A 22293-nucleotide genomic window follows, 5' to 3' on the forward strand; every position below is an offset into this window, starting at 1 on the left:
CCCAGGTTCCCACAGTCAATACCTGGAGATGGCCATGGGGATTCCCTCCTCGCTTTCCAGACAAGGGAGCTGTCAATGGAGTAGTGAGCTGAAGTGGTGCGGTAGCTGTGCATGTACTCATGGCTGAGCAAACCAGACTGGCCTGTCTGCAGATGAGGGAGGGGGAGTCTGATGGGCTGGCAGCATCCCTCCCACTGTGTTCTCTAGGAGTCAATGTAAACTGTGTGGGGTACAGCACAAGCAAGGATGGAAAGGGGGAAGCCTCAAGTTCAGAAGGTATCAGCCATCCCTCCATTGCTAAACAGGAATGACATTAGTCAGCTTCCAAGTCAGCAGTGTGTGTTTGCTCTAATGAATCTCCATGCTCTTGTCAATAAGATTACAATGTGATGCTCAATTAGGCTCCCAAGGATGGGAACCATAGGTCTCTCTGGCAGCAGATCTATCTGGCAAATCAGATGGAAAGCAATGTCTTAGCTAACAAGAGTGGAATTTTTGTCATTATTCCTTCTAAAGAGCAAACTCATGGCTCAGAGGGAAGCACTCTCACAAGGCAGGGGTGGTGAGGCCATCCAGTAAGGCACCCCAGATGGTTCCCAGCAGGGCATGTGGAGAAGCAGCCTGATCAGGCACAGGCAGCGTCCCTTGCAGGCTTCATGGTCTGGTGGCCCAGCAAAAACATCCCCAAACAGAGGAGGGCATGGCCTGAAATCCAAAAGGCTAGCACAAGCATCTCTTCTTAGTCTGGTGTCAGTATGCAGGAGGGCAGGGACCACAGGGAAGGGGCTCTCAGGAGACTGATGTGCAGGAGCTCAGAGATGGTGGTGAGTAAGGAAGACTTGTGGCTCAGCTTGGACTGGGCAGCTGGCAAGTAGTGTAGGACAGAGGGATGAAGACTGCCTTTTCTTTCAGTTGCATGCTTAGGAGCTCTGGGTCCCCCTCTGCGTAACATGATCCCTGGTTACCACCTTGTCAAGGGAGTTCACTGCCCAGGGACACTAGCAGTGGGGATTATGGACCCATGTATGGCTGCCTGCCAGGTTGGTCTGGGGAGCTAATCTGTGTATGTTCTGTCCTCTGTAACACTGCAGCCATCAGCTGTCCTCCCAACAGCCACTACGAGAGCTGCGTGTCCCTGTGCCAGCCTCGCTGTGCTGCCATCCGGCTGAAGAGTGACTGCAGCCACTACTGCGTGGAGGGATGCCAGTGTGACCCTGGGTATGTCCTCAATGGCAAGAGCTGCATCCTTCCCCACAACTGTGGCTGCTACTCCGATGGCAAATACTATGAGGTACGCTGCTTTATGTCCTCCTGGGGCTTTCTCCCACCGTCTGCCTGGTATTTCTGGGCAGAGGCTGGGCTGGTACCAAGTGTTGTGCTACATCCACTTGTCAGGGTCATAGCCTCAGTCAGAGTGCTCAGCAGGGCCTGGAGGGGCAGGTTCTCATCAGCTTCATGTGTGTCTGCTCGTCTGTGGCCATGCTTGGGGATTGCTCTGAAGTCTGGTGGTTTCGCACCAAGGAAGAGAGGGGGGAACAAAGGGCAAAGCAGGCAGACATGGATCAAGTGGAGGCAGAGAGAGGCAAAACAGGTGCAAGAAAGAGGTCAAGGAGGTGTTTAGTGTGCTGTGATTTCTGTGCATGTCCCAGAGTCGAGGAAGGTGTGGTGGTGGTAGTGAAAACATGCAGTTGCCTCATGCCTGCAGGTAGCAGAGATGTTGCAAGGTGCAAGCTGCCAGTGTGTTCTTGGCGCCTTTTCCTCTGTCCTTGTTGCCCACTCTTGCTTGCCCTGAGACAGAGGGGCATGAATCTTGGCCCAAGCATCTGCAGAGGGCAGGGCAGGGGTCTCTGGCCCTGATGGCTGGTGACAGGTCCCTCCTTCAGCCCAAGCAGCTCTTCTGGAACGGCGACTGCACGCGCCGGTGCCGCTGCTTCCGGCGCAACCTCATCCAGTGCGACCCACGGCACTGCAAGTCTGACGAGGAGTGTGCCCTGCGCAACGGCGTCCGCGGCTGCTTCAGCACCAGGAGCTCCTTCTGCCTGGCAGCTGGCGGCGGTGTCTTCCGCACCTTCGATGGGGCCTTCCTCCGCTTCCCTGCCAACTGTGCCTTCGTCCTCTCCACCATCTGCCAGAAGCTGCCCGACTTCTCCTTCCAACTCATCATCAACTTTGATAAGTGGTCCTCACCCAACCTCACCATCATTTCCCCTGTGTACTTCTACATCAACGAAGAGCAGATCCTCATCAGTGACAGGAATACTGTCAAGGTAAGGTCTTGTCAGGGGTGTCTGTCTGCTCCAGTCAGCCCTGGAAGGCTCTGTTGGTGACTTTGAATCCCAGTCAAGGCACTCTGTGAGTTGAAGATGGGCCTGTCATCTCTTGGGCTTTGCAGAAGGATGCCAGCCAAGACATAAGGGCTGGCGGGAAGCAAGATGGTCTGCAGCCCAGGAGTTCATAGATGACTACCTGTCCACCTTTCAGTGGTGCAGGTGAAGCTGTCCTTTTAAGTGCAGGGCTGGCCGTTGCTGCAGTGTCACTTGGTCTCTGAAAGGCATTGTCTGTGGCCTTTTCTGGTGACTAATGAGTCCCAAGCTATAGCCTCTGCATGTAAGTCAGGTTCCTTTTATGGTGCAGTCTCATGCAGGCATTTAAGGGAGGTGATACAGAATACAGAATTATCCAGGTTGGAAAAGACCTTCAAGATCATCAAGTTCAACTTAACACCCAACGCCATCTAATCAACTAAACCATGGCACTAAGTGCCTCATCCAGTCTCTTTTTAAACACTTCCTGTGATGGTGACTCCACCACCTCCCTGGGCAGCCCATTCCAATGGGAAATCACTTGATGCGCCCAGATGGATCCTTAGGGCTAAAAGGAGAGGGACTTGCCAGCTCCTACCAAAGCCAAGGGGCTGTGTTTTGGCAGCTGCTTTAGTGGGAGGCAGTTGCAGAGCTGTCTGTGGGTGGCTCACACTTCCATCCATAGGCAGAGGGATGAACTGTCAGCCTCCTGTCCTCTCCTGCACCAGGTGAACGGCAGCCACGTCAGCATCCCCTTTGTCACGGGGCTTTCCACAAAGATCTTCAGCCAGGAGGGCTTCCTGGTTATCGACTCCAGCCCTGACATCCAGATCCGCTACAACGGCTTCAACGTCATCAAAATCACCATCGGGGAGCGGCTGCAGAACAAAGTGTGTGGCCTCTGCGGCAACTTCAACGGCGACAGGACGGACGACTACGCCACGCTGCGGGGCAAGCCTGCGGTCAGCAGCGTGGTGCTGGCACAGAGCTGGAAGACCAATGGCATGCAGAAGAGGTGAGCCATCAGACGACCCTTCCCAGCTAGCTGGAAGCGGGGCCAGTCACGATGAGACCCCCCACAACATCTCTGATGCCCACAGCTGCAACGAGCTGCAGTACTCACAGTATGCTGCCTCCTGCGACAACGTCCAGATCCAGGAGCTGCAGAGCGACAGCTTCTGTCTGAAGCTGACAGACATGAAAGGCTTCTTCCAGCCCTGCTATGGCCTCCTGGACCCCCTGCCCTTTTATGAGTCCTGCTTTCTGGATGGCTGCTACAACCACAAGAAGGTCCAGCTGTGCGGCTCGCTGGCTGCCTATGGCGAGGCCTGCCGCACCTTTGGCATCCTGGGCACAGAGTGGATCGAGAAGGAGAATTGCTGTAAGAGAGCCAGGGGCTGTCCGGGTCAAGGGGAGCCGTGTCCCAGCGGGACCGCAACCAGCGGGAGAGGGGCAGCTCGGGCAGAGGCGGCCCTTGGCGGTTGGAGGTGCCTGCCCTGCGGTCTGAGGGTAAAGATGATGTTTGTGCTCCGTCTTGTGCTGTTTAGCAGGAGTGGTGGAAGATCCCTGTGTGGGTGCCGACTGCCCCAACCGCAGCTGTGAGCTGGACAACGGCGGGGAGCTGTGCGGCTGCATCGAGCCCCCACCCTACGGGAACAGTGAGTCCTTTGATCCTGGCCAGAGAGTTGGCATTGAGCAATGCAGGCACATGTTAAGCTGTCATCACACTGGGTCTTGGGGAAGACTTGTGCAGAGGGCTGAGATGTGGTATTGCAACCGTGCATGGTTCAGGGTGGGAGCAGGTTTTCTGTTATGAGCATCTCCGGCTTGGGACCACTTTGAGCAGCAGGGACATTGGATGGGCAGGGGATGCTGCAGGATATGAGCCCAGCCCGTTTGTGGTAGTGGGGAGGAGGGCCAGGCAGGCCAGCAGCTGGGGTGTGCAGTGCCATTTGTGGTGATCTGAGGCTGTAACATCTTCTCCTCTAGCCACCCATGACATCATTGATGCGGAGGTGACCTGCAAAGCTGCCCAAATGGAGGTGTCCATTTCAAAGTGCAAGCTGTTCCAGCTGGGCTTTGAGCGTGAGGGGGTGCGGGTCAATGACCGCCACTGCCCTGGCATCGAAGGGGAGGACTTCATCTCCTTCCAGATCAACAACACCAAAGGCAACTGTGGCAACCTGGTGCAGGTGAGCCAGGCATGAGCCACGTGGGGCTGGGAGCAGAGGTGAGCAACACTGGGTTGGGGGTTGGGGAAAACAGTCAAGTCTTGTGGAGTAAGGATGCTGCTCAGCAGTTCCTAGCCCTGCCATGCCATACCCTTTCTGGGCAGAGGTGATGGAGATGCAGCAGGGCCCTCGGTGTCATGTGGCTCATTTAGGAGCCAGGGTGTTAGGAGCAGCGTAGAAGGGAGGGCCAGTCTCCAGCAGCACTCTGTGTTCTGCCTGCAGTCAAACAGCACTCACATCGTCTACAAGAACACGGTGTGGATCGAGAGCGCCAACAACACCGGCAACATCATCACCCGCGACCGCACCATCAACGTGGAGTTCTCCTGTGCCTACGAACTGGACATCAAGATCTCCCTGGATTCGGTCGTGCGGCCAATGCTCAGGTAGGAGTCTGGGGTGAGCTGTGTGACCTCTCCTGTCACACAGGTGCAGGAGCAAGGGTCCCATGTGAGGTGCTGTGTTGGGGGGTTGTAGCCTCTCCTCTGTCTGAGTCAATATTTTTGTGCCCGTGTTAGCGTGATTAACCTGACGGTGCCAACGCAGGAAGGGAGCTTCACGACCAAGATGGCTCTGTACAAGAACTCCTCCTACAAACACCCCTACCGACAGGGTGAGGTGGTGCTCACCACCCGAGACGTGCTCTATGTGGGGGTCTTTGTTGTCGGGGCTGACTCCAACCACTTGATCTTGATGCTGAACAAATGCTATGCGACCCCCTCAAGGGACAGCAATGACAAACTGCGCTACTTTATCATCGAGGGAGGGTGAGTGATTGTGGGCCAAATGGCCCAGCATGCCTTGGTGGTTTTGGTCTTGTCTGTTGGGGAGGGTGCTTCTGGGGGTGCTGTTGTCATCTAAAGGTCACAGAGATGGTTGACAGAGATCTGGAAAGGGTAAGGAACAGGGCAGGTTGTGGTGTTAGTGCAGGAGGTAGGTTGCTTAGTGTAAAAGTAGCCAGAGTCCTCATGTGTAGTAGAATTCTGGCTGTGGAAAGAAGCAGCCTTCCTCATGTCACTGATGCTCTGGGCATTGGGTTGTCTATGGGAGACAAGGGGGATGTGGATCATGGTGGATGTGTCTTGAGAATTGGGAATACCACAAAGTCAGAAGCACCAGAGGGAGGTCATGCTACAGAGGGAGGGTGGAGGTAGGCATGGAGGGATGTATGCGTGCTGCTGCAGGACCCAGGGCAAAGGACCTTATGGGAAGAGGGGTGAGCGGTGTCCCTCAAGGGAGGGGTCCCGGTTGTGAGAGGGCCAGGGCAAGCATAGGTGCTTTGTGCAGGTGCCAAAACATGAAGGACAACACCATTGGCATAGAGGAGAATGGGGTGTCATTAACCTGTCGCTTCCACGTCACCGTCTTCAAGTTCATCGGCGATTATGATGAGGTTCACCTGCACTGCGCCGTCTCGCTCTGCGATTCAGAGAAGTACTCATGCAAAATAGTAAGTGGGGCAAGTGCTGAGGCACAGCTTGCTGGCTTTGCAGGGCTCTGGCAGAGCATGATGACCTAGACTGACACAGTGTCAGAGAGGTGGCTGGGGATGTAGCCCCGAGGGCAAGACTGGGAGGGTTACTCCCTAGGCACCAGGAAGAGAGCTCTGCTAGGCACAGGTTGCTGCAGGATCTACGCTCTCTGAGCCTGGTTGCAGGATCCATTTGGGAGCTGGGCTGGATGGAGAGGTGTGTAGGGGGCTCAGGGAGGCACTGAGAGTGATGGAGGTGGTGTTTATCCCCATGTAGAACTGCCCTCAGCACACGAGGATGGCCGGTGCATTTGCTGAGGAAGCCAAGGAGCAGATCCTCTCCGTGGGGCCTATTAGGAGGAAACGTGAGTAGGTGTGACCCTGAGGAAGGCTGCAGGGTTTGTCTGTCACCCAAGTTGAGCCTGGTGGTGTGCCATGGGGCAGGAACCTGGCCATGGCAGAATGCTGGGTCGTGGGCTGCCAAGAATCAGGGGCTTGGGGCCTGGCAGCATCACTCAGGTGTCCTCTTTTGCTTTCTGTATGCAGGATCAGACTGGTGTGAGGACAATGGAGGCTGTGAGCAGATCTGCACCAGCCAGGTGGATGGACCCTTGTGCAGCTGTGTGACAGGGACGCTGCAGGGGGATGGCAAGAGCTGCAGGGGCAAGTATTAGTGATGGTGCAGGAGGAGTTGGGGTGTGCGTAGCACAGAGGCTTCTGCACCCAAGCTGAGGGGCTGTAGGGGTGAGCAGTGTGGGGAGGCTGAGTGGATGTCACAGACAGGAGGGAGGCAGAGGGCAGGGAGATGAATGTGTGCTGTCCCCAGAGGCTCTGCCTAATGGTGAGGTGTCTGCAAGGTCGTTGATGGCAGTCTTTGAAGAGATGGCTGGCAGGCACTTGCAAGGGTGGTCATGGTGTGTGGTGTGGGCCACCAAGAGGGCTTGTTGGGGGTGGAGGGGAGGCCCAGTGATCAGGTGGGGTACCCCAGGAGGATGTGGGACTGGTGCAGTTTGGGGGGATGGTGTGAGGAGGGAGGTGTCTGTTGCATTTGTGCAGGGACCCCCAGCTCACATGAGCCTTGTTGTTGTGTTGGCAGCCTCCAGCTCTTCGGGGGAGCACTGTGCCCAAACGACCCTTTTGGTGGCAGCCCATCTGTGGCTGTGCGCAGCTCTGCGGGACCTGACCTCGTAGGCGCGGCTCTGCCGCCCAGCCAAGTACTGTTCTCATGTCAGCCTGAGTCTTTGTAGGGTAGGAGATGGCACCCCCACAGTGGACAAGCTGCCACTGATCCATCCTGCCACATGGAGGCATGAGAGGGACTTGACCTGGAGAGAGATTGGATGTGGACCCAGATGTGAACATGGCATGTGGCAGATGCAGCGGCAGCAGGGCAGAGCTAGAGATTTGTTGGCATTAATGTGGGGTTTGGGGGTTGGGGTTTTTTTTGCAGGTTTCTGGCATTGATGTGGGACTTGGGGTGGGTTTTTTGCAGGTTTCCATCACTGATATGAGGCTTGAGAAGGGTTTTTGTAGCTTTTTTCCAAGGCTTTTCCTTGTAGCATGTGCTGTAGGCAGTCCACACCCCTGTTGGTAACGTGGGACAGGCAGGAGCTGCCCTGGTCCTCAGGACTTGCTGTCAGTGTCTTGTGAGCGCATGGACTCGACTTGGAGGTAGGTGTGACACAGGTCTCAGGCTGGAGCAGCACATTGTCCTTGTGGGGTGTGGTGGCACCTGGGGAATGTGTTGCCCTCTCCGTCTCTGGAACAGAGGTGGTGGTGGGGCATGTGGCCAAGAGCCAAGTTTGTCCCTGGGTGTCTGGGAAGCCTGATAGTATCCAGTGGGGGTAAGAAGCTGGTCCCAATGTTTGGATAGAAGTGCTTTCTGTTGGGCAGGGGGGAGAGCCAGAAAAATGGAGGATGGAATTCCCACCCATGCTTATATAATGGGCCCTGGCAGAGTTTTTTGAGGGTTAGAGGAGTGTTGGAGTCTGCAGGTGTGGGGCAGCATCAGGGCACCTCTTGGGAGCTGAGAATGGCCTTGGAGTGCAGGTGGATGTGTGGGGGGGCTGTGTTGGTGTCCTGTCTTGTGTTTGTGAAATGGCTGTGTGGGAATAAAATGTGTTGTATTCCTTCTTCGTAAGTGGCGTGGTCCTGTGTGATGGTGGTGAGGATGGGGAGAGGCCAGCTAGATGTTGAGCCTGGGGATGGTCCCCAAGAGGGGCTGGGGAGCAGGGATTTCAGGGGTCCCGTGTATGGGGTGTGCTAGAGCTGAGCGCCTGGGATGAGGCTGGATGAAGGAGAGGTGCCTGTGCTTTATCTGGTGGGTGGTGATGGGAGAGCTCCTCATGGAACTCCAGAGGAAAAAGAAACTGAATGATCTCTGCAAGTGAGGTCAATTTCTGTAGGAAAATGACAGAGCTGCGGTATGCACAGGCAGGGAGAAGGTGGAACAGCCCAAAGCTCTATTAGAGTTGCTACTGGCCAGTAATGTCTCAGGTAACAAGAGGGCTTTTTGAAGTACATGAGAGAGGGTGTGAAGGTAAGTTTGTACTGGTAGTTTTTGAGCACAGTCAGCCAATTAAAAGGGATGAAGAAAAAGCAAAGACACTTAACATGGTTTTTTGCCACAGTCTTTAATAATGCTGGTAGACCTTGGGTTGCCTGATCCCCCGTGCAGGAGCAGCAAGTTTTCATTTGTGGACACAAACCAAGGGGCCAGCTCTCCCAGCTGTAATGTGCACCTTCCTGTAACAAGGTCACCGCCCACACCATGGGTGGTAGGAAGGCTGCGGATGTAGCACGCCCATGGCATGACCCTGACCCTGCCTCTTCCCTGCCCCAATATTGTCACGGGGCTCCTACACCTGACTGAGGAGAGTATCCCAGGCTGCTGGCTCCAATGATGCTCCCAAGCCTCAAGCCTCACCTGCAAGGACATTTGGTCTTGCCAGGCCTTTTGCTCCTTGGCATCCAGCGAGGAGGGGGCACGGGGTACCAGGAACGCTTTGCCTGTGCAGCTACCTAGACCTCGACCTCTGCATTACCCAGGATCCCACCTGTGCCCAGCCACCCTCGTGAAGCCACTGTCCCAAGTCAGATGCCAGCCCCCCTGCCCGCACACCCGTTACACGCTCGCTGTCTGCCCACACGCTAGCGCCGGGCTCCAGCCGGCAACTTGCTGCACGGAGGGCAGGCTGAGCCCCGCCCCGCCGCGTTCCCCGCGGCCACGCAGCAGCGACAGCGTCAGCGCTTCTCCCGCCAGCTGTGGCTCCGCTCCCTGCGGCCAGGCCGCCGCGGGCACGGGCAGCCGGCTGCGTCGCCCCCCCGGCCCGCGAGAGGTGCCGCGGTGCGGCGACAGCTCCGCAGGCTCCGGCCGGCCCCGGTCCGAGCTGTCCCCGCCCTCGCGCGACGTCAACGCCCGCGGTGGCGCGAGCCGCTCTGGTGGTGACGTCGCGTGGCGCTACCGGGCGGTGGCGCCGCCCCCTCCCCGCCCACCGCCGCGCCAGGACCCGCAGCAGGTACCGGGGTACGGGGCGCGGGGATCGGGAGGAGGGACGCGGGACACGGCGCGGATCGGGAGCCCCGCGGCTCGACCCAGCACGCAGCTCCCACGCGGGGCGGCGCCGCGCTTGGCTGTTACCCAGCGCTCGACCCCCGCCGGACGCTCCGCTCCCCACGCCGCTGCACCGGGCCGCACCCCCGCCTCCAAAACACACTGACTCCCCCGCGCCGGGCACAGGCACCGCCCGTGGCTTTCCGGGTCTGCCCTCCCTGCCGCCCACGTACAGACCTGTCTCTGCCGGGGGCTTTCCGTGATAGCATCGGGACCACTGACAGCTCCGTTGGAATCGTCTCACAGGACCCGAAAAACAGGCAAGGGGCCCCGGACTGCCGAGACGGCTGCCGCCGCGGTCTCCAAAACCCCGTGCACATGCTTCCCGGGAAGGAGTGCTTGCTCCCCAAAGCCTACATCCTGCTGCCACCCGTTCCCCAGCGTGGGTCCCTGCCATGCATGCCCTCTCCTGCTGTGCGAGCACCCGGAAACAGGGCAGCATCTTCCACGACCCACGCTGCATTCTCCACGACTTACGTCTCCCAGGCACGCCTCACATGGCTATGGTGACCTGAAGAGAGGGCCAGCCTCTCCACTGGCACAGCCCTCCAGCATCCTGCTCCCAGGCACTCAATCTTCTGCACCATTCAGACTGTCCCCCTTCAACCCCAGGGACAGACAGGGACACCTCCTACACCCCTTCTGCAACTGGTTGCACTGACTCTCTCTTTTTCCTCACAGGAGTCATCATGGATCTGGTCCTGGAAGCCGCTGATCGGAACCTTCTCACGCCCTACGTGTACCCCACCGGCTGGCCTGAGAACGAGCCCTTCCGCCAGCTCCTCAGCCTCTTTGTCATCACCAACCTGGGAGCCCTCGTTCTCTACCTGCTTTTCGGCACCCTCAGCTACTACTTCATCTTTGACCACAAACTCATGAAGCATCCCCAGTTCTTAGAGGTAGGTGTACTCTGTTGCCACCACCCTGGCACCCTGCCTTACCTCAGCTCTGTGTCACCAGTGTCCCCCTTGCTGCCCTCCAGTTGAAGGCCATTCCAAACAATGCATGCCAATGCCTGGCATGGGCTGGCTCTGCTGCCTCTTTGCTGCCTCCTCTTTCTTCAGGGATGGTTTTCTTTTATGTACCAGCCCTTGGCCTGCATGTTGCCTCTGAGACCCTATCTCCACTGTGCTGAGCCCTGAGAAATCCCCTGAGGACACAAGCACACTAATAACAGCTCAGAGCCCTCCACTGACCTCGAGGCTGGTGGAGATGCTGGACTGCTCACTCTTCCCAAGGCAGGGACTTCTCCCTCTGGATGTGGGCAGCCATGCTGCCTGCTAAAGACCTGGCCCTACATCTCCACCCATCACATCCCGCACACCACCTATTCACCCACTCTCTCACCAGCTGCAAACTGCCTTGTTCCAGTAATCCCAACAGCCCCAGTGTCTCTGGTACCTCAGAAAGCATGCCATCCCTGCATCCATGCTGCCTGCCCTGGCACCCTGCTTCCCCTGCACTCATCACTCCATGGGTGACAGAAGCCCAAGCTCCCTCACTGCAGCAGTCAACCCTCACACACACTCAACAGCTTAAGGCCAGGCACAGACACGTGTCTGTGTACCGCTGCCCATCTTGGTGCCTCTCTTTTGCAAGTCAAGGTCTGCCCTCCCCGTGACAGCAGCTGCCCCTCTCAGTGCTCCAGTGCATGCCCTTGCTGGGTTCTCTGGCTGGCTGGGCACAAGTGCTACCTGCACAACATCCTAGGCTCAGCACAGGCACTACCCTGGGTGAGGCTCTCCTCAGGCAGCACATTGTGCCCCACGCCAGAGTGTGGGTGCCATGGCGAAGCGCTCACACCAAAAGCTGATCAGCAGCCCAAATGCCAGCCCTCCCTGCCTCTTCAGGGGCCCGAGCATCCTAACTCTTGGGTCTCTGCCCAGTTCCTAGTACATTCTCTCCCCCTGACCCCTCTCTTCCTCTGCCCCCCTGCAGAACCAGGTGCGTCGGGAGATCACCTACGCGCTGCGCTCGCTGCCCTGGATCAGTGTGCCCACTGTCGCCCTGTTCTTCGCCGAGGTGCGGGGCTACAGCAAGCTCTATGACAACATTGAGGATTCCCCATATGGTGAGCAGCCCCCCCTTACCCTTTTGCCTGGCTGGCACCCTCTCCTCACTGCCCAGCTCACTTCTCTCAGCCCCCCAGGGATGGATGATATGCCCCTGATTCTGCCAATGTCAGCACACCTTGTGTGAGCCCCCAAAAATCCACTGGGGTTCCTCCTGCCTTGAGCTGGTCCCATCTATTGATTGCAGCCCCAAATTCCCTTTATGCTGACAGGGAGACACCTGTATGCCCCAGCTCAGGGACAGGGCACAAGGGCCTGCTTGATCCATAGCCCCCTTCACAACAGAAGGCCTTCCCTTTCTTGGGCACACCTCCCAACAGACCAGCACCTAACTTGCTTTCACTGAGGCATGAGAGACTGTCTGACCCTCTCGTCACTTCCCCTCAACAGGAGGGATCCCAACACATCTTCCCAGTCCCTACTTGGCCCTTGCAGCCTTCTGGCACTTTTGGGGTGACACCCATATGTCCCTGTTCCCCCAGGCTGGCCAGGTGTCTTTCTCAGCATGCTGTCCTTCTTGTTCTTCACCGACATGGGCATCTACTGGATACACCGTGGTCTACACCACAAACTGTTCTATAAGGTATGAGACACCACAGCGAGGGCAAGAGCCCTCACACGGAATGGGGCCCTGGCTGCAGCTGAGTCCTCCTTGAATGATGGGCTGGGCTTGGTCCCCTGCCTGAAGGGTCACTCTGGCCTTGGTCTTAGATGTGGCAGGGGCTTAGAGCTCCATGCAGCGTGTGTTCCTCTCCTGCCCTTCAGGCAGTGAGGGTCCCTGGTCCCTTTGGCTCCTAGGCACCCGGTCTGTCCCTGGCCAAGGGAACCCTAAAAGGGGCTGACCCACACAGGCCCTGTGCCTGCCCCTACCTCAGGAACCAACTGTGTGTCCTCTCCTCACAGCGCTTCCACAAGCCCCACCACCTCTGGAAGATCGCGACGCCCTTCGCCAGCCATGCCTTCCACCCCGTTGATGGCTTCATGCAGAGCCTGCCCTACCATGTCTACCCCTTCCTCTTTCCCCTGCACAAAGTCACCTACTTGGGCCTCTACATCTTCGTCAATGTCTGGACCATCTCCATTCACGACGGTGACTACCGCGTCCCCCGCCTCCTGCGGCACATCATCAACGGCTCAGCTCACCACACTGACCACCACTTGTACTTTGACTACAACTATGGGCAGTATTTCACCCTCTGGGACAAGATTGGGGGCTCCTACAAGAGCCCCTCGGCCTTTGAGGGCAAAGGCCCCCACGACTACTTGCGCAAGCTACAGGAGAAGGGCCTAGGGGCACCCAATGGCTCTCCAGTTGCCAAGACCGAGTAGGGCTCCCCATGGCTCAGCCCCTCTCCAGGATGAGATTCTTGGGCTAGACCTCATCCCATTCCTCCCCAGCCACTGAAGACTACTTCCCTGTGGACAAAGAGCCCCTGCCCCTGACAGCACAAGCAGCACAGGGTGATTCTTGGTGAGTGCTTTGGTCCCAGTCCCGAAGCAGCAGCATCGGGCCTCGCCCTACTCTGTGGACCTGCCCTTCTTCCCCTATCAGTCCCCCTCCCGACTGCCTTTGGATCTCTCCTGAGCTGCCTGCACTACTTCAGGACTGTGCTGCTGCTTTACAAAAAGAGCAGCACTATGGCACAAACAGAACAATGATGTGGCACAAGCCGAACAGTGACCTGGCTGCTGGCAGGGTCTCCGTCCGTGCCGCACGCCTCCGTTGGTGATTGGGCACTGCAGAGTCCCTCAGGATGAGCTGAGTTGAATCAAGTCAAGAGACTTTTTTTAATTCTGAGCTGTATTTTGCAAAAAAAATCAAAAGTCCCAACCACACCTTTTGGAGATGGCGTGGGTCCTCGGGATGGCTTGGCCTCAGGACACGGTGGGACCCCTCGGTGCTCAGCCTGCTCCCCTTCCTTTTGCCCAGGGACTTTCTGTGGGGTGCTGACAGGACAGGTCCCAGCCTGTGGGACAAAGATGTGTTTTTAGTCCTGTGGGTCCCACAAGCGCTCTGAGAACACAAGAACTCTGAGGAATAGGTGACCTGAGGCAAGGGGTGGGGGCTTCTCCTCACTTGAGGGTTTGTGGCTGGCTTTCCCCCTTAATGCCCAGTGTGTTTCCTGCTGAAACCTGGCTGCCCTGTCCTTGGGTTCTGCTTGCGTTCATTAAATCGCATTTGCCAACCTGGCTGCCTTTTGGTCCCTTTGCCCTCGCTCCCGATGCCGTGTGAAGTCTGCCAGGGCGTCCTCCCTTCCCCTGGCCCCTCTGGACAATGCTTCCCTTCTCAGGGAAACCAGCACTTGGGCACACAGTCACCTGAGTGGTTGCCAGAACTGTGCTGCCTACACCAGGGACAGAGGCTCCTCTTGTGGTCCCTTGCTGTGGCAACTGTGCCCTCTGCTCCCCACCCAGCCTTAGCCCTCCTCTGGGCAGCATAAAGCTTGAGGCCATGCCATGTGGCACCAGATGATGTCGAGAGACACTGGTGGCATCCCTTTGCCAACTGCCCCTGGGGGCCTGTTGTCCTGCTGGCACAGCCCCCTGCCCAGACCATGCTCTGCTTTCATCTCCCCATGACAGTTTGTGCTCTCCCATGTGCACAGGGGTTTGCTGATTAACCTGGAGCCCAGATAACTGCCAAGGGTCAAGGCAAGGCCCAACTGAACACAATGACAACATCACTGACATTTACAAACCACAATGCTAACCAGGGACCCAGTTCCCTCACAGCATTAGACCCCTGGGAAGAGACCTGGCCCTTACCACACCATCTCTCTGCCTTCGCCGAACCTCATACACAGCAATGGTCTCACCAATGCCTGAACTCCTTGTGCACAAAACCATTGTGAGTAACAGCCAGGAGGTTCATGCTCACAACTGGCTTGGGATATCCAGTCCTTGGGAACACACCTGGGGAACAAGAGGCAGCCAACAGCCAGACCCTGCTGCACCGGAGCCAGCAGGTGACGTGAGCCCAGCGGAGTCATCACCCTGCCCAGCTTCATGGGCCGTGAGGTAAGATGTCCTGGGGGCTGCTGGTCCCTGCCACCCTCCTGCAGGCAACCTGCCTGCATCTGCATCCTCTTGAAAATGCTGGCAGGAGGTGTGGCAGGGTCTGTCCAGCTGTGACAAATCCCCTCATTTCTATTGCAAGTTGTGCTCTGGTTTCTATGCACTCCACAAGTGGCCCTTTCCTCTGCCTTGCTGGCTCCTTGGACAGCAGCTGACCCACACCAACACTCACATGGCTGAATGTGTGCATGGACATTCTCAGCTCCTAGCGGCAGCTCCATGCCACTGGCACACATGGACACAAAGATGCCTTGGGCACCTTGATTATTGTGCTCCCCTTTTTCTTTTGTCACCTCCTCAAAGAGCTTCTCCATGTTCAGCCTGTCCCACATGCCTGGTGCTGGCCCTTACCCTCTGTGCAAAGGGCATCTCCTCACTGGGCTTTTACAACCAAAGCCAGTTTCCATTAGCTTGCTTCCCTGCAGCTGCCCATGGTGGGGGACAACCACTGGGTTCTGACAGCTTGAGGGATGGGGCACCTGAGTCATGTATTCATGGTTGGACTTGATGACCTTAGAGGTCTTTTCCAACAACAAAAAAAATCTGTAATTGCCTGAAGGGAACTGCCTCACTTTCCAAAACTCTGGAGAACAGGTAGGTGTAGGCCCCCTATCCAGAAGCCATGGGAAGTGGTGACCTTTGGAAGCTAGCACCCTGTGGGAAAGTCTTCCAAGTGAAACCAGTGTTGTCCCATGGTGTGCAGAGACTGTGCAGTCTCCCATGGTCTGTCTCCTGGTCGAGTACAGTCTGAGCACCTCGAGTGCCTGCCAGACAGCTCTAGAGATTGTCACAACTCCACAGCACAAGGAGACCAGGACCTCCTGGTCAAGCATGTGCCATGCCAGGCACTTGGAGGAGTCCTGCCCTGCAGGCTTGGAGCACTGTGCCGCAGGGAAACACCACACGGTGCCTGGGACCCTGCTGCTGCTGTCACCACCAGATGGAGATGTTGCTCGCAGCACAGAGGCAGCAGGAGCTGCGCCTGGGGACAGGCTCCCAAGAAACGTTCCCCCCTGAGACACCCCCTCCAGCCAGCGAGCCTCTGCACCTCTCACAAAGCACACGCTAGGCAGCGTGGCACCGTCCTTAGCCAGCTGCAAGCATGAGACTCTCCTCCTACTCTGAGAATCTCCAGCCCTGCAAGGGACCGGGATTTCCAACGTAGTATGTCATGAATTTGACAGATGAACTGTCCCTCTCCAGGTATGGTATCCTTCCAGGCTGTGTCCCCAAACGAATATGCTGTGAACCCTCCAGAAGTACCTTCTGCTCCATTTGGCAGGCGTGCTGCCCTACAGAATCAGATGGACCTTGTGGTTAGCCTTCCCACATGGTGCTACCTTCCTCTGAAGGTAGCTGTGACTGCTCTACTTTGGGAGCTATAAGGAGGCCAATCTGCTCAGAAAACAGCTCCCTTGTAAAAGCCAGCACATTTCCATGCCTCCATCTCAAGCATACTGCTTTTATCTCTGGCTACATCACAGATTAATTAAAACTCCTCCCCTCCTGCTGAGCATCCTCAGGACCCTCATCAAGTCCATCTTGGGGAATTTGGGCCCTGGGCTTGAAACAGAGCCCATTTGTTTGGCATTTGAGAAGATAATCAGGGATGCATTCACACAGGGAACCCAGCAGCAACCCGTGCAGCCTGGCTTCCAGTGCCAGGGAGCAAGAGCTACATGCAGGAGCTGAGATCTCCCACTCCTGCCATTGGGCTGATGCAGCTCCAAACACCCCTGGTCCTGGCTCTTGCCCACTGTGCTTGCCAGCAGGTGCCAGACATGGACCTGGAACGACATATTGTGGCTTCTTGAGCACAATACATAGTGCAATGTGACCTTGCCAGGCTCACACTGCTGGCCACGCTGTATTTTGCCCTAGTTTACATGGGCTTTATTCCCAGTTTGTCTGTCCTTCACCAGTCTGCAAGCACTTACAGGTAGGACAAAGTGATGGGTGGCTGGGGGTGACACAATCACCCTCACTGCTGTCACCATGCAGCAGGACAGAAAGGTGCAGTGACCCTCCCAGAGTCCCCAGGGGAGCTGAGCCATGGGCCTGGCACAAATATCTCTGTGTTACCCTCAGTGCCAGCCAGGCCATAATCCAGATTACTCTTTTTCTCTAATCTGGTCATTAAACCTGGGACACAGACCTCCCTGCTTGCCAACTCCAGCTCTGCCCTGGAGTCCAGCTGATGAGCCCTGTCACAAAGGTAAAGGTCAGCACTGAAGAACAACCATGGCATGGGGCACAGCTTCCCCTGCCTGCATCTGCTGACAGCCTTTGGCCTTTCTTAGACACAGGGAGAGAAATGCAAGCCTGAGCAAGTCCAGCTAAGCCCAAATCATCATCAAGCTGCTGGCCAGCGCTGTAGGGTAATGACAGACCTGGGGTTTATCCCATCCTGTCTGTCTTCCCGGTCAGCTGGTGCCTCTGTCCCTGCCATGCTCACCTCCCATTCAGGCTCTCTCCCTTCCCTCCATGGCTGTCTCAGGGGACTGCTTGCCCTTGCAGTGCTAACAGGCAGCTTTGCTGAAGCTCTGTGACTGGCAAGATATAAGAGCTGTAAGAAATTGTTACTGCTCAAGATTTTGAGCCAGAGATTTCTGGCTTGAGAGCACAGAGAGGAGAAAGAAAAGGATTAGTGACTGGCAGGGCTCAGTTTCTGTCCCACTGAGAGATTTGGCTTTTCTGGCAAAAAGGCTGCCATTTGTGCATGTCAAAGCTGGCAAGGCCACAGATCAATATCCAAGTGGCTGTTCAGACCAGTGCCTTGCCAAACTTCCCAAGGCATGGGCACTGTGGCACACAGACCCAACTCAGCACACTGAGCTCCCTGTCCACACTGAGGGGATGGCTCCCTGCATTCTGTGATGCTACAATAAGGAACAACTTCCCCAGGAGGAAGCTGCTCTCTCCCTTCTCAGGTAAGTCAGAACACAGGCACATTGCCAGCCCAGTGCAGAGCCATGCCTGCTCAGCATACACCTTGATTTACTTGCTCCAGCAGCCAGCCACACGTGCAGGCCTTCTTCCTGCAGCAACGGTGCCCCTCTAGTCCTTGGCATCCCTGTGCTCTGAGCTCTCCATCACACTGGGACTGAGATCAGACTCCAACAGCAGGGCAGCTGTTCTAGCCCCTGATCTGATTAGAGTAACATGCAATTCATCCTTTAAATACTTCTATCTGCTGTCTAAGTGAGGCTCTGCAGGGGATGGCTGCTCTGGACCCTGTGGTCTCTAAACCCATCCAGGACCTCTAGAGCTGCAGTGGGGAAAGGCAAAGAGGAGATGGGAGGAAAAACCCAGGGGCCAGGGGCTCCCTGCCTTGCTCTCAGAGTTCACGGCATTTGATGCTGATGAAATCCAGATGGACCTTAAAATAAACTCTGCTCTGTTCCCCCTCCCCTTTACACCAGGAGACAAGCTCTTTCCTTTTTTTTTTTTTTCATTTTCAAGAAAAAAAAATACCTTGGCAAAGGAAATGTGTACTTCCCTCTGCAAATAAAGAGCCATTCATCTGTCAGCATTTACCAGTGCTAGGTTCACCCAACAGATCCTCACTACTGCTGCCTCCCTCATGACCACCAGAGCACCCTGTGAGGAGCATGACTCAGAGACCAGGCAGAGGATGGTGAAGCCTTCCATGCATTTAGAAACTGCCCCAAAGCCAGTTCTTCTTCCTTATTTTGGGGGGAGATTGGCAGGGCAGAGTGGGTCTCTTCACAGGCATCAGGATGGACACTGTGGTGCTTTTGGCCTTCTTGGGTCCCTCTCATCTGCCCACCACGTCTGCTCCAGAGAGAAAATAGCTATAGGGATTCTCTTGCAGCAAAACTCCCTTATTGACTCTGCCCTTGCCCACGGTGACCTCTGGTCCTCCGGAGGGAAATTGTGCTGAGTCAAGACCACTAAAAGCTTTATTAGGAGGGCTTATAATTGTATTGACTTGATAATTGAAATACACTAACTAGGTTTCTAGGTGAAAGCACCTTGGGGAAAGCTCTGGACAACATTTCTGCTAGTAGAGTAAGCAAAATTAGGGGGAATGAGACTGCCTCAGGGCTGTCCATAGGATTTATAAGCGCCATTCCTTTGCTGCTGGGTCACATCAATTTTCTCTGACAATTTCCTGACAGTGCTAGAAACACTGGAATGGCTCACAAGATGGAGAAGACACAGCCCATCAGTCTGCTCTCAGTACCTCTGAGATGAAAGAGGCTGAAAAAACGGGTAAGGCCTTTTCTCAGTGCTATAGACTATACCCAGAACAAGGGCCACATGCACACATTACCTCTGCTGAATGTTTTTTTGGAGGAGCACACAGCTATAGGTACCCTGACCCTGGGCAGAAAGAGCCACTCCCTTAGTACAGCTTGAAATCTCCTGCTGGGCACCATCCTGGCAGGACTCTGAGGATCTCTGCCTTCCCACTTCCACTAATAGCTCAGGTGAGACAGTGCTCAATTTCTCAGCTCTGCCCAGGCAGGAAAATGACAATAACTAAGGCAGGGAGCTCTGGGGCCTACCAGGACCACAGCACAGGTAAGTTTGTCACCATAATGTATGAACTCATTGTCTTTTTCTCTCTTGACATCCATTCACACCTGCTTCCCATTCAGAGGCAGGTGCAGCTCCTCATCACACCCAACCCAGCCTCCCAGCAGCAAGGACCTGAACATATGTTACTACCCACCAAGCCACCCTGCCAGCAGGTCCCTGACTAGCCTGTTCTTCTCGTGCCCCAGCAAGGAGCCCAACCTCACAGCAGATGTCAACAATTGCCAGGAAAACTGCTTACCTGCAGCAGCCACCTGGCCTTGTAACAGTGCTGGACAAAACCTAGACACAAAGCCCTGCTGTTGACCCACAGGGTAATCTCCTCAATGCCTATAGACTGCATGGATCTATACAAGAAACATGGATCTATATAACAAACCCTCTGTTACAGGAAACAGGCTTCTACCAGCTGCTCTTCTTTCCCATGGAATGCAAGACACAGCAAGGAGCCTCAAACCAAGACATGGAAAACCATCACCACCCTTATCGTGTGACTGCTGACTCCTGTGAAGGATGGTAGAGGTTTAAAACTGCCTGGACTTCCTGGGGATGAGTTTGCATCTCAGGAACTGCCTCAACTGCCAGAGAGGCTGGTTACAGACTGCCTTGGAGCAAAGGACCAGGTGCTCGTGCTGCGTGTGGGACCTCTGGTAATGGACACAAGTAGCAGAGAGCTCCCACAAGTCTGGAAAGGCTTCAGAACCGCTCATGAAGCAGATCCCACACTGTGGGCCACCCTCCTCATGGTCAACAGTGGGATTAAAACGTCCAGAAGAGCTCTGGTGCCAAAACAACCACCTCTCCTGACTCACTTGGCATAAGACAACTGATTGCCACAGTGAGTATACCAGGGACAGGTAGCACTCATGGAGAGCGTGGGTCCCATTTTTTCCCCCCTGGCAGGCTCTGCAGGTCCTGATGCAGAAAGCCCTCCTAGCTCCCTGGACCGAGGCTCAGCAGGACCAGGGCCCCCCTGTTGTGACAGATTCCTGTGCACATGGCACACAGTTACTTTCTGTACACGCCATAGCTGCTGCCCTGGGATACATGAGTGTAAGGCCAGAGGTTTGGCACCTAATTTCCAGCATCCCAAAACTCATAAACAGTAAGCGCAGAAGGTCACCAGGACAAGCTGCGCATTGCTAGGTGCAGCATTAGAGAGGACTCAGGCTTTGCTTGTTGCACCCAGACCATGATTACCTCCTGCGACCCCTTGCTTAGCTCACTCGCATGCCAGGGGTGTGCATGGGAGGAGAAGAGCAGCCAAGGCTTTTTTTTCGGGGGGAGGGCGGGGGGAGGGAAGGGGGGGAAGGGGGAGGGTGGCGGATAATCCTCATGTATCCCCCAGAGACAAGAAATGGCAACGCTTTCATTTCATTTTACTTGACTTTATTTCATTAACTTCCATTCTATTTGCCCTTATCTCTTGCCATTTAATCTCAGCTGACTTCATGTAACCAACTACCTTCCCTTTGATTTCGCTGCCCATCCCAAGGAAAGAGGAGCCACGCTTTGCCGGTGGCCGCGAAGCCGCTTTTCGAGGAGGGGGCCCCGCGCGTCCCCCGGGGGGCGCGGGCGGCGGGGGCGGGATGCGGAGCGGCGGGGGGTGGCGGTGGTGGGGGGTGCCGCGGAGCCTCGCCGCTGCCCATTGCACATTCTCTCCGGGCGGCGGCGCGGCGATCCGCTCCGCTCCGCCCGGCCCCGCTCCGCTCCGCTCGGCCCGGCCCCGGCGGCACGAACATGGCGACGCCGAGCAGAGCCGGGGCACGCCGGGCCGCCCCGCTCCCCCGCTGCCTCCTGCCGCTCCTGCTCCCGCTGCTGCTGCAGCCGGCGGCGGGCGGCCATTCCGCGGTGCTGCTCCGCGCCCCACCGCCCGCCGCCACCGCCGCCGCCGCTGCTGAGCCCCCGCGGAGCCGCCGCGCCGCGCCCCGCCCGCCGGAGCCTATCCAGGTGTACGGACAGGTGAGTCGGGCCGGGGGGGAGCACCACCTCCGCGCACCCCCTTCCTTTTGCCCTCCAAAATCCCGCGTTACATCACCCTGCGGGGCGCTGCCCCCCCGCCACGGGCAGTCGCGGTGAGCGCTTGGGAGGGGACGGGGGGAAAGCACCGGCCCCGCGCACCGCCGCTTGTCCCCGGTGCGTCCTCTCCCGTTCCCGCTGCCGGTGCCGCGAGTGGGCTGGAACGGGAGTCGGCCTTCGGCGACGGCGCGACGCGCTGCAGCCCCCCGGGGGTCTGCTGCAGGGTGGGGGCGGGTTGTACACACGCTGCGCGGAAGAGAACTTCCGCGCGTTGCGGGGGTTCGAGCGGGTCCCGCGTGGGCACGGCCGGCATCCCCCCCGGCAGGGAAGGGGCGGCTGGCAGCGGCGGTGCTGCCAAAGCAGCCCTGGCTACGTCTAATAGCTCCTTAGCTGCCTGCAGCTTGCCCCGTGCAGAGCGGCAGGCATCTAGACGTGAGGAGCTGCTGCTCAACGCTTGCACTCCGCTTCCTGTGTCTCCCAGAGCCACCTCAAACTAGCGGCACGGTGACATTTCTGGTTTTATGCTTGCGGGTTCCTTTCCAGCAAGATGAGCCGCGGTAGCTGCCGGGCGGCCAAGGGCACGGCTAACGAGTGGTCACCTTCGCTTAGCTCTCCGCATGGGAAAGCGAATCCCTCCGGCTGGGAGGGCAGCAGCCCTGCACTTTCTAAAGGTGCTCGCTGCTACTCTCGGAAGCTAAGCTGAGAGAAGTGACTTCTGGTTGAAGGCATTGCTGTCTGTGAGGCACTGTGCCCTTCTCTCTAAGTAGGGCTCCTCTGTACATTTCTGATCCATTGCTCCTTAGAAAAGATGGGGAGAGGAGTTGCTCATCACAGAAAAACTGCTGTTTCTGAGAGTATCCCTGCTTGGGTTTAAATCACTGGCAAGTTGTGCTGGCAGGACCATAAAGGTACCCCCTTACCCCTCTCTTCCAGACAACCATCACTT

The 22293-nt window shown here is 56.7% G+C and overlaps 3 protein-coding genes across 4 annotated transcripts in view; all 3 read left to right on the plus strand.

The window, feature by feature from the left end:
- Nucleotides 1-7386, plus strand: part of LOC104301067 (tubulin-specific chaperone cofactor E-like protein) — a 49585-nt gene extending 42199 nt beyond the window's left edge. The window contains exons 19-30 of the mRNA XM_054176190.1: nucleotides 1092-1291; nucleotides 1884-2267; nucleotides 3032-3318; nucleotides 3404-3684; nucleotides 3851-3961; nucleotides 4293-4495; nucleotides 4757-4920; nucleotides 5053-5301; nucleotides 5822-5984; nucleotides 6283-6370; nucleotides 6552-6668; nucleotides 7102-7386. Of these exons, the coding sequence (XP_054032165.1) occupies nucleotides 1092-1291; nucleotides 1884-2267; nucleotides 3032-3318; nucleotides 3404-3684; nucleotides 3851-3961; nucleotides 4293-4495; nucleotides 4757-4920; nucleotides 5053-5301; nucleotides 5822-5984; nucleotides 6283-6370; nucleotides 6552-6668; nucleotides 7102-7196 (2342 nt within the window). The 3' untranslated portion in view covers nucleotides 7197-7386. The remainder of the gene's footprint in view (nucleotides 1-1091; nucleotides 1292-1883; nucleotides 2268-3031; nucleotides 3319-3403; nucleotides 3685-3850; nucleotides 3962-4292; nucleotides 4496-4756; nucleotides 4921-5052; nucleotides 5302-5821; nucleotides 5985-6282; nucleotides 6371-6551; nucleotides 6669-7101) is intronic.
- A 1979-nt stretch (nucleotides 7387-9365) lies between these two features.
- On the plus strand, nucleotides 9366-13876 carry SC5D (sterol-C5-desaturase). Of its 2 annotated transcripts, none has more exons than XM_054176181.1 (5): nucleotides 9366-9523; nucleotides 10300-10517; nucleotides 11557-11689; nucleotides 12173-12273; nucleotides 12594-13876. In XM_054176181.1, exons 2-5 carry the CDS (start codon nucleotides 10308-10310, stop codon nucleotides 13017-13019), a joined length of 870 nt encoding a protein of 289 aa, XP_054032156.1. In that variant the 5' UTR covers nucleotides 9366-9523; nucleotides 10300-10307; the 3' UTR covers nucleotides 13020-13876. The 2 variants fall into 2 exon arrangements, with proteins under 2 accessions (XP_054032156.1, XP_054032155.1); XM_054176180.1 differs by lacking the exon at nucleotides 9366-9523 and adding an exon at nucleotides 9545-9878.
- A 7340-nt stretch (nucleotides 13877-21216) lies between these two features.
- SORL1 (sortilin related receptor 1) overlaps nucleotides 21217-22293 on the plus strand; it is a 53301-nt gene continuing 52224 nt past the window's right edge. The window contains exon 1 of the mRNA XM_054176223.1: nucleotides 21217-21290. The gene's annotated coding sequence lies outside the window, so the exon portion shown is untranslated. The remainder of the gene's footprint in view (nucleotides 21291-22293) is intronic.

The sequence above is a fragment of the Dryobates pubescens genome, chromosome 34, assembly GCF_014839835.1.
Source record: "Dryobates pubescens isolate bDryPub1 chromosome 34, bDryPub1.pri, whole genome shotgun sequence".
Classification (NCBI taxonomy): Eukaryota; Metazoa; Chordata; class Aves; order Piciformes; family Picidae; genus Dryobates; species Dryobates pubescens.

Bases quoted from the DNA above. Each gene is read 5' to 3' on its own strand.
- SC5D (XM_054176181.1), top strand. From the start codon at position 10,308: ATGGATCTGGTCCTGGAAGCCGCTGATCGGAACCTTCTCACGCCCTAC. The intron at 10,518-11,556 runs GTAGGTGTACTC...GCCCCCCTGCAG, and splicing joins AGCATCCCCAGTTCTTAGAG to AACCAGGTGCGTCGGGAGAT. The intron at 11,690-12,172 runs GTGAGCAGCCCC...CTGTTCCCCCAG, and splicing joins CATTGAGGATTCCCCATATG to GCTGGCCAGGTGTCTTTCTC.